This window comes from Micromys minutus (genome assembly GCF_963924665.1).
Source record: "Micromys minutus genome assembly, chromosome: 27".
Taxonomy (NCBI): Eukaryota; Metazoa; Chordata; class Mammalia; order Rodentia; family Muridae; genus Micromys; species Micromys minutus.
The window spans coordinates 30,406,616-30,416,729 of record NC_137962.1 but is presented as its reverse complement, the minus strand read 5'-3'; the positions used below and the strand labels follow the sequence as shown (position 1 = coordinate 30,416,729).

The following is a 10,114-nucleotide window of genomic DNA, read 5'->3' as shown; positions in this document are numbered from 1 at the left end:
ATATAGACGTTAGTAGTACACTCTGAGTTAAGCATAGAAGTCATCCAAACAGCTGACTCAGGAAGAATGCAAGTTCTAGGTGTTTGCAAACTCTGCTACAGAGAGGAGATGATGGAGAGGAAAGCATCAACGCCATAAATCTGAGACAAGTTGACTAGAGGGACAAGACTAAACTTCGAAATGACTGACTGCGTTTGTTTACTTGCCTTTATAATCGGCTAGATAAAGATAACATAAAAGACATCTTCGGGATGCTAAACTACTGTCTTAGATTGTTGGCTGTCTGAATAAAACAGATTCCATTTTGTTTCTATCCATGTGATGGACAGAATCAGTCAAACCCACAGCACCCAGGGGAACTGGGAATGGCCTTGGCTTCACACTGGGGGGTGGGGGGTTGGTGGCTTTTTAGGGACATCACTCAGCCTGCAGGCACACTTGGAATAGTCCAGTCTGGCATATGCAACCTGGGTGGGAGCTTCTGCGGCTCTACTGACCTGGTGCATAGGTGCCAGAAATTAAAGAATGTCTCAGCTCCACCCTCTGCAACCTCTCAGAGCCCGGAAGTGTACAAACGAGAAGCAACCAATCAGAACCACGCTTCTGGGCGAGCCTCCCACCCACCCATAATTGGGCGGACATAAACTTCCGGTCGAGGCGAGCTGGCTTCCGGCGACGGAGCGAATGGCCTCTTTCAGGGCCGCGTTCGGGGCCTCGCTCTCGGTTGCTCGAACCCGGCCACAGTGTGTCGGCCTCGCGCTTCCGTCGTCCGCGCCCTGGTCAGCCTGGGCTGCTGCCATGGAGCCCACGCCGCGTTGGCTGGCAGGGCTGCGCTTCGACAACCGTGCCCTGCGTGCGCTGCCGGTAGAGACGCCGCCGCCCGGGCCGGAGGACTCACTGTCCACTCCACGACCGGTACCTGGAGCCTGCTTCAGCCGTGCACGGCCGGCCCCACTGCGGCGGCCACGCGTAGTGGCGCTGTCAGAGCCCGCACTGGCGCTGCTGGGGCTCGAGGCCAGCGAGGAGGCCGAGGTCGAGGCCGAAGCTGCGCTCTTCTTCAGTGGCAATGCGCTGCTGCCGGGCACCGAGCCTGCCGCGCACTGCTACTGTGGACACCAGTTCGGTCAGTTCGCTGGGCAGTTGGGCGACGGCGCCGCCATGTACCTGGGCGAGGTGTGCACAGCGGCCGGCGAGCGCTGGGAGCTGCAGCTCAAAGGCGCCGGCCCCACGCCCTTCTCCAGGTGCGGAACTCCGGGAGTTCCCAGACGACACCCTTCTGTGCGCCTGGGTGAAAAGGGGAGGTGCTCTCGGTGGCGAGTAGGGGCAGGGCAGCCTTACGCCCAGAAGCTCCGAAGGGATTAGGACCTAGGTGGAGCGTCTTTGCAAAGGGTTTTGTGAAGGAAGGCAGAGAAGCTGGCAGTAAAGTGCTGGGTGCCAGGAAAATACTAAGGGCCAGGCTTACTTTCTTGCAGACACTCAAGAGATTTCCATCAGCCAGTTTTGCCAGGTGGAGGGGAACGCACATCTAATGGCTGTCCGTTGTGTTTTCTGAAACACACCGAGGACTTTGGAGCCAGTTCCACGAATGATACTGTTTGCTGAACAGCTTGCCCAGAGACTAGTTTTCAGAAGCAATGTACTGGACTGGTATCCAGACCTATTTTCTGGAACCATACTTAAGCAGTGTGCTTCCTCAACTTACCCACCCTCTAGCAAACCTCTTTTTGCACCATCAGGGGAGTGGGGGCACAATCTGTTCTCATACCCACCTTCCCTGTGACCACACACACACACACACACACACACACATACACAGAGTTCTTGGATTCCAGTGGAAAGTACCACAAGTATCCAAGACAGTCCTGGATCCAAAACCATACAGGCCCAAAAGAACAACTCCTCTTTGTCCTGATTTTTTTTTTTTGTACATTGGTGTTTTGCCTGCATGTGTGAGAGTTGGATCCCCTGGAACAGGAGTTAAGATTGTGAGCTGCTATGTGGTTGCTGGGAATTGAACCTGGGTCCTATGGAAAAGTAGCCAGAGTTCTTAACCACTGAGTCATCTCTGTAGCCCAGGGAACTTTTTAAAAAAGGTAAGTGTGTATGTGTGTTTACACTATGGCTGTCTTCAGACACACCAGAAGACAGCATAGGATCCCATTACAGATGGTTGTGAGCCATTATGTGGTTGCTGAGAATTGAACTCAGGGAAGAGCAGTCAGTGCTGAACCATCTCTCCAGCCCAAGGAACTTAAGTCAGTCCTGTCACTCGGATGGCAGAGTCAGACAGCTCTTAAGGGCTCTGTTCCTGTTTTTCACTACATGATTTATATAGTTTAGAAGCTTGTTAGATGTCTAAGAAACAGTAAGTTGGCTTTTATGATTTGCCACTACATCTGCTTCTTATCCTTTCTTCCGTCAGCCACTAACATGCCAACCATCCCCCACCAAGCTCTCTTCCTTTTCTCAGAATACTGCCTTCTTAACTCCCTATCTCCAAGCCAAACTGATGGTCTCATCAAGTACCCTCCTGCTCCCTGGACCAACCTCAGAGGCTCTTGGAAAGGAGCTGCTATATATTCCAGAGCTCACTCATCTTGTGAGCAAAACTTTGTGTTTTGATAATTTATTTCACCAATTACCAAAGGAAAAAAGAAAAAAAAAAAAAAACCTTGTTGTCATAACTTGATACTGAAAGGCTTTGTTATATTTAAATATCTTGATGTTAAGAATCAGATCCAGTCTCGTGTGTCTTACACTACTAGGGAACCACATATTCATGTGTCTTACGCTACTAGGGAACCACATATTCAGCCATGAAAGGTGGTTTGTTTCATTTTTTTAAATTTCATATGCATCAGTGATTCGCCTGCATATGTGTCTGTGAGGATGTCAGAAGCCCTGGGACTGGAGTTACAGTTGTGAGCTACCATGTGGATGCTGGGAATTGAACCTGAGCTGAGTCCTGTTAAGAACAGCCAGTGCTCTGAGCCATCTTCTCCAGCCCAAACGGTGCTTTTGTGATTTATTTTTAGTTGGTGTTTCCAAACCTGAGGCCAGCTAAAAAGTTTCCTTGAAGTCAGGGATCCCTTTGATCCTTGCTTAGGTCTCTCATCTCAACATGTTGCCAAGACTTGAGACTGAGGTTGGAAGTGGTTGTAGGGTCAGTGTCTAGTCTGGAGCCCTGAGACGGCAGTTTCTGTTGCTGCTCACTTGAGTTCTCTGTTTCTCATTACCGCAGATAGTACTGATGGGTATGTCTGCAGTAATTGCTGTAGAAATGTTTTTGTAAAACGCCTGTGAGGACAAAACTACAGCCTTGAGGGGGGAGGGGACTTCAAGGGGGACAGGGGAGGTGTCTCTTCACCTGGCCTTAGTCATATAATGGCCACACCAAAGCTCTTGGGAGTTCAGAATAACTTCTGCCTTACCAGCTCCTTGGCCTGTGTTTGATTTCAGACAAGCGGATGGTCGCAAAGTCCTGCGGTCAAGCATCCGTGAGTTCCTGTGCAGTGAGGCTATGTTTCACCTGGGGATCCCTACCACGAGGGCCGGGGCCTGTGTCACGTCTGAGTCTACAGTGATGCGAGACGTGTTCTATGATGGTAATCCAAAATATGAAAAGTGCACGGTTGTGTTGCGTATAGCTCCCACTTTCATAAGGTAATGCTGGGGTCCATTAGGCCTGTCTACGTGCACTTGCTCATAGATCATACAAGATCCACGCTTGTGCAGTCAGAATGTTGAGCCAGCCTCCAAACAAGCAACAGCACCTGGCTGTGGTCAGGATTTAGCCCCAAATGCCGCTTAACGCCCCCTGACCAAGAACTACCTAGCATTTCCACAAGGAAATGACTTCATTAGTGTCACCACAAGTGGGCTCCTGTAGCTTTTTTCTTAATCACACAGTGAATGACTCATGAGCATAGTCTTTTCTGCAGACTCCTGTCTTGTCTTCCGCCTTCGCTTGGTGTCCAGCCCTGCAGGGGCTATGTGAACAAAGAGGTGGCTAGTGTGATCTTAGGATTCTCCATCCTGTTGGGCCCAGGCTAGTCAGTCACCGAGTACTCACCACTCACATCACAAACGGCCACTGTTGGTCTCTGGCTTTCTCTGGCCTCAGCGAGGATGGAAAAGGGCCAAAATTGGGAGCAACTACACTGCAGAGGCTCTTTCCCCTAACTTAGCTGACTTTAGAGTAGAGGCCATCGGGTGCCTTATAGTGTTGATAGCACTGCCCAGTTACAACTTTTAAAAAATGCCATATGTCACCTGGGTGTAGTGACAAACACCTTTAGTCCCAGCACTCAGGAGGCAGAGGCAGGTGGATCTCTGATTTGAGTTCAAGAACAGCCGGAGCTATAGAGAAACCCTGCCTCAGATTTTAAAGGCTCATTCATAACTGATATCTCTTGTGGGACAGCCAACTAGCTGTGACACTTGTACATGCTTTCTGTGATAGAGCCAACCAGGGTTGTCCTCACAATGTATGGGGTACGGATAATCCTGTGTGTTGGAGCTGGCAAAGAAGACAGTCATGGTGGTTTCTTGGCCTGATGACTCTCCCAACATCTGGGAACTGGAGGCAAAAATGAGTCCTGCCTGTCACTCGGACCTGGCAGTGTGCTGCTTTGTCTCCTTAGCATGCTCTCCCATTGTATGGCGACACAGCCTTGTGGCCATGATGGGATCCACTGAACACTGGCATCTTTCCTGCAGATTCGGCTCCTTTGAAATTTTTAAGCCCCCTGATGAGCACACAGGGCGTGCAGGCCCCAGCGTGGGACGGAATGACATCCGAGTCCAGATGCTTGACTATGTGATCAGCTCTTTCTACCCTGAAATCCAGGCTGCCCATACCTGCGACACTGACAACATACAGAGGAACGCTGCCTTTTTCAGAGAGGTAGGCAGAGGTTCCCACTGGCCAGGGTTGAGTTCTCCTTGCCAAATATAATCTCTATGACTAGGGACAAATGGTTTTATCTGGTGTCCCTGGCTTTTCTGTTCCTTGTCCCTACATCTAGCTCCCATCATCTCCCACAGCCTCTCCTGGGCAGCCTGGAGGTTCTTAGGCGTTTGGTGTTCTGAGACAGTTTTACTCAGTAGCATTGGGCAGCCCGGAACTGTTCTCCAGGCTACACTGGAACCTTATGTTCAGGGGCTGACTCTGCTTGGGCCACTGGAAGAGCAGTTGGAAGCATTACCCTATAGCTCCCAGAGTGGAGAACAGCAGGTCTTACGAAACAGCACTCTGGACTGGTCTACCTAACAGTGTTGTTTTTCCCAATATGTTATCAGGCCTTCTTCCTGGGACTCAGTCTGTGTTGCTGATTTTTAGTTTACCCAAAATCGGTAGTGTTTAAAAGAATAGTTGGTGGAAATGGAACTTAAGCCCATATAAACCAACTCACCCAAAGGGCCCTGCACTGAGAACCACTTACAGAAAGTCCACTGGCACTGAAGGCACGGGGGTGTTCTGTCATGAGTAAGGGCACATGGGCAGCAGCCAGTCTGCTCTGCTCTAGGTGACGCGGCGCACAGCGCAGATGGTGGCTGAATGGCAGTGTGTTGGCTTTTGCCATGGCGTGCTCAACACTGACAACATGAGCATCGTGGGGCTCACTATCGACTATGGGCCCTTTGGCTTCCTGGACAGGTAATGCCCCCAGAGTTGTAAGTGATGGTCCCTCTGAGGGACAGACACCAATAGCGTAGGGGTCAGGGATATGGGAGAGGAACAGGAAACAGTGGGGTCTAGGTGATGCTCATGGCTCTTTTTAATGTTTCAATCCCAAGTGTTTGGTCAACCAATCCTACAAGAAATCAAGTGTGTTTTGGAATTTATCATGTAATCTAGGCTAGCCTTGAACTTGTGATTCTCTTGCCTCAAGCTCCCTGGAATTGAGGTTTATAGGAGCATGCAATCATACTTAGCCTCCCTGGAGAGTTTTGAACAAAGTGACATTTTAGCATGTTAGAACAAGTCCCTCCCCTGTCAGGCTCTAAATGGGTTAAAGGGGTGGGGGGAATGGAGTGGAGCAGAGAGGGCTCTGTCTGGCCTAAGGCAGTCTGGGTCTCAAGCAGTTTCCTCCCTGGCCTTGTGGCAGAACTGATTTATATAGACAGAAGAAAGCCACTCTAAATCTTCTTGGCTTGAGCCCAAGGGTCAAACAGGGCAAGAATGGTGTTGCCACAAGTGAGGTCATCAGTCTTCCCAGTAGCCTGTCTTCTCTGACAGCAGTTCTTCGTGTGGCAGGTATGACCCTGACCATGTATGTAATGCCTCTGACAATGCTGGGCGCTACACGTACAGTAAGCAGCCCCAGGTATGCAAGTGGAATCTGCAGAAACTCGCTGAAGCACTGGAGCCTGAACTGCCACTTGCGCTGGCTGAGGCCATTCTAAAAGAGGAGTTTGACCCTGAGTTCCAAAGGCACTATCTACAGAAGATGCGTAAGAAGCTGGGCCTTATTCGAGTGGAGAAGGAAGAAGACGGGGCACTTGTAGCCAAACTTCTGGAGACCATGCATCTGACTGGTGAGCCACTAAACCCTGTCACTGTGGGGAACACTTAGTGTTCCCTGCTATCATTTCTAGCTGTATAACTCAGGGACACTGAAAATGGTCCCAATTCCTAAACTGAAATTCTGTCTCCTTTTATTCCTTTTTGTATGTGAGTACACAGTTAACTGTCTTCAGACAGACCAGAAGAAGGCATCAGATCCCATTACAGATGGTTGTGAGTCACCATGTGGTTGCTGGGAATTGAACTCAGGACCTCTGGAAGAGCAGCAGTCACTGCTTTCACCTGCTGAGCCATCTCTCCAGCCCCTCTGCTTTAAATACTCTTCATCTGCCTTCCCTAGTGCCAACGTTCTGATCTCTATGAATCTGAACTCCATAGGACTCATTTATGATTGACTTATTTCACTACACAGAAGATCCCTAGGTTCCTCCATGTCGTAACATGTGTCTGAATTTAATTCCATTTTCAATGCTGACTATCTAGTTCTATAGTAATGATCCCCTCAGGAGGATTTTTAACTGTTACATATAGTGCTACATGAACATGTATGCAGTTACTCATTTAGTTTGAGTCCTGCTTTCAGTTCTTACAGCACACAGTCAACAAGACAACTAGATCATTATTTAGTTTACCTCTGACTGCTCTACAGTCAACTGTATTGAGTACAAGTAGCTTAAATGAGCATCTGTAATTTGTTTCTGCCCTTAGAACTGTAGACTTGTCTGGAGACGGACTAGCCCAGGCTGGCCTTGAACTTGTGTTCTTCCTACATCAGCATCGAGGCCAGGATTACATGCCCCACTTGTTTTTTGCCTGTTTCAGCATGACCACCTCAGCTTCTTTTTGAGATGGGCCTCTGCATGGCTCTGGTTGTTCTAAAACTCAGCATATGCCAGGCTGGTGTTGAGCTCAGAGATCTGCCTGGTATTAAGGGCATGTGCTACACGACCTCAGCCTCTTTAGATCCTATTTGCATGGATGCTTTTATCTTTTCATTTTCAACAGCTGAGACCTAAAGCAGGCATTGTATAGACAGCAGTAGGGCTGAAGCACATTTTCCCCATTGTCAACCTGCTTCTCCATCGCAGGGATATAGAATTCATTTACAGCAGTTACAATTCCTGACACGTTTGTCTTCTATAAGCATTTTTTGACTTTTCAAAACCAAGCTTGCCTTGAAACTCAAAGCTCCACTTGCCTCTGCTGCCCAAGGTACCACACTGCTAAAAATGAGGCTGGGCTGTAGTGGCACATGCTTTTAATCCCAGCTCTTGGGAAGCAGGAACAAACAGATCTCTGTTAAGTTTGAGGTCATCCTAGTTTACAAAGCAAGTTCTAGGCCAACCAAGGCTACACAAAGAAACATCTTAAAAAACCAAAAGGGAAAAAAAAAATCATTGTGTGCACACTACAGCATACATTGTAGAGGTATAAGGGCAGAAGGACAACTTGCAAAAACCTCAGTTCTTCCCATGATGTGTCTTGGAGATAAAGCCTGGGCCAATATGGCGGCAGGCACAACCATCCATCAAGCAAACTCACCAGCCCTCATTTTGCATTTACTTTTATACACTGCTCAAGAGTTACATGAGAACTGTTTCCAGTCAGGCAAATAGCTCCAGTGTTACAGTGTATCAGGCGCCTCTATGGATGTGTCCAGAGGCCTAGGCAGGCACTGTGGCTCAGAGGATCTAGTGCTAGCCTTGTTTTTTGTGTCAATCCATTTTTCTGGTGACCTACAAAGGACTGGTAACAGAAGTATAGAGTCTAAGGCTAGGAGGGAATATTGGGACCCAGCACGTGCCTCCCAGGCACCTGAGCAGCTGTTTTTTAGGTGCTGACTTCACTAACACGTTCTGTGTTCTGAGCTCCTTCCCGGCTGAACTGTCAGACACAACAGAGTTCCTAACCAGGCTGACCTCCCAGTGTGCCTCTCTGGAAGAGCTAAGGCTTGCCTTCAGACCCCAAATGGATCCCCGGTAAGTACATTCTCAGAATTCGTTTTCAGAAGGAGAGCAGCAGGGAGGTTGGAGACTGCCAGTCAGAGTGCACCTAGAGCTATCCCATTCCTGGGCATGAAGTGCAGTCAGGTCACATTTCTGCAGCATTGAGGAGCAGGACACTAGCAAGCAGGACCTAGGTGGACTGGAATGGAGATGCCAAGCAGACAGTGCCTTTCCACACTATCTCCTACAGGGTGTGCACACTATGTCCAGCATGCTGCATTCAGCTAAGAAGAGATATGGGAAATAGTGGCTTACAGACTTTCAAATAACAACCCAAAGGCTGGTTATGAAAAAAGTAATTTAGTGGGGAATGGCACTTGATATTTGTAGAAACACCCGAGACAGGTGGTCCCGACCTAACTGTAATTTGGGGTAGGGGTGTAGCAGTTTGGAAGCTGCCTCAACACCCGTGTCATGGGCCACCTCTAGCTGAGACACTTTCCATGCAACCCCTCCCGCAGGCAACTCTCTATGATGCTGATGCTTGCACAGTCGAACCCACAGCTCTTTGCACTCATTGGCACTCAAGCAAATGTCACAAAGGAGCTAGAACGTGTGGAGCACCAGTCACGGCTACAACAGCTGAGCCCCTCTGAACTGCAGAGCAAGAACAGAGACCACTGGGAAAGCTGGCTGCAGGAATACAGGTAGGCAGCTCCCAGGGCCATCTGTAAAGGCTTACTGGCACAATGCAACCTTAGAGGGTGGCTGCACATGGCCCTGAATTGGGGGCGTGGAGCATGCTGTTCTTTGTTGGAAAAAAACAGCTAGGAATTTGATTCCAGAGACCGTCTGGACAAGGAGAAGGAGGGTGTCGAAGACACTGCTGCCTGGCAGGCAGAACGTGTGCGCGTCATGCATGCCAACAACCCCAAGTATGTCCTAAGGAACTATATTGCACAGAATGCCATTGAAGCTGCTGAAAATGGAGACTTTTCAGAGGCAAGCACACACCTGTGCCTGTTATCCCTTCCTCTCATGGACATGTCATTAAATATGTTCCTCACCAAGTTCTTCTCATCTGTTCTCTAGGTGCGGCGTGTCCTGAAGCTGCTAGAGTCTCCTTACCACAGTGAAGAAGAGGCAGCAGGCCCTGAAGCAAGAACAACTGAGGAGCAATCTTCCTACAGTAGCAGGCCACCACTCTGGGCAGCAGAACTCTGTGTAACATGATCCTCATAAAGGCCTCGGTGTCCTCCACACGTCTGGAGTCTCCCGAGGCCTGCCCAGTGCTGCTGAGTTTCTGAGACCACTGGGATGCTTGTCCTCACAGTCTCCCCATGACGGCAGAGGTCTCCAGTCAAAACCCGACCCATCTCTGTCTGATACTACCTTAGCAGTACTGCTCTGGCCTAGCATTCAACATGCCCCCAGTACACAGTGCTTCATGCTAGGATATCAAGTCTCATGATTGTAAGTAATGCAAACAGGCCTAAATAAGTAAGCCTTGTGACCTGTTTGTGCATCTGGCTCAAGGGCAGGGGCTGGGCTTCACAACCTGTCGAATCTTCCAGGGCTCTAAATAAAGCAGCTTCTTCAGGTCTATCTCTGGTCACTGCCTTGGCCCTAGCGCCATCCA

The 10,114-nt window shown here is 49.3% G+C and overlaps 1 protein-coding gene across 1 annotated transcript; it reads left to right on the top strand.

Annotated features, from left to right (window-relative positions):
* The first annotated feature begins 667 nt into the window (after positions 1–667).
* Positions 668–10,066, top strand: SELENOO (selenoprotein O). The gene is made up of 9 exons (XM_080939380.1): positions 668–1,241; positions 3,460–3,663; positions 4,720–4,906; positions 5,529–5,659; positions 6,260–6,540; positions 8,364–8,508; positions 8,997–9,182; positions 9,321–9,477; positions 9,568–10,066. Exons 1-9 carry the CDS (start codon positions 685–687, stop codon positions 9,706–9,708), a joined length of 1,989 nt encoding a protein of 662 aa, XP_080795506.1. The 5' UTR covers positions 668–684; the 3' UTR covers positions 9,709–10,066.
* The last annotated feature ends 48 nt before the right edge of the window (positions 10,067–10,114 follow it).

Bases quoted from the DNA above. Each gene is read 5' to 3' on its own strand.
- SELENOO (XM_080939380.1), top strand. From the start codon at position 685: ATGGCCTCTTTCAGGGCCGCGTTCGGGGCCTCGCTCTCGGTTGCTCGA. The intron at 9,183-9,320 runs GTAGGCAGCTCC...ATTTGATTCCAG, and splicing joins AGCTGGCTGCAGGAATACAG to AGACCGTCTGGACAAGGAGA. The intron at 9,478-9,567 runs GCAAGCACACAC...TCTGTTCTCTAG, and splicing joins AAAATGGAGACTTTTCAGAG to GTGCGGCGTGTCCTGAAGCT.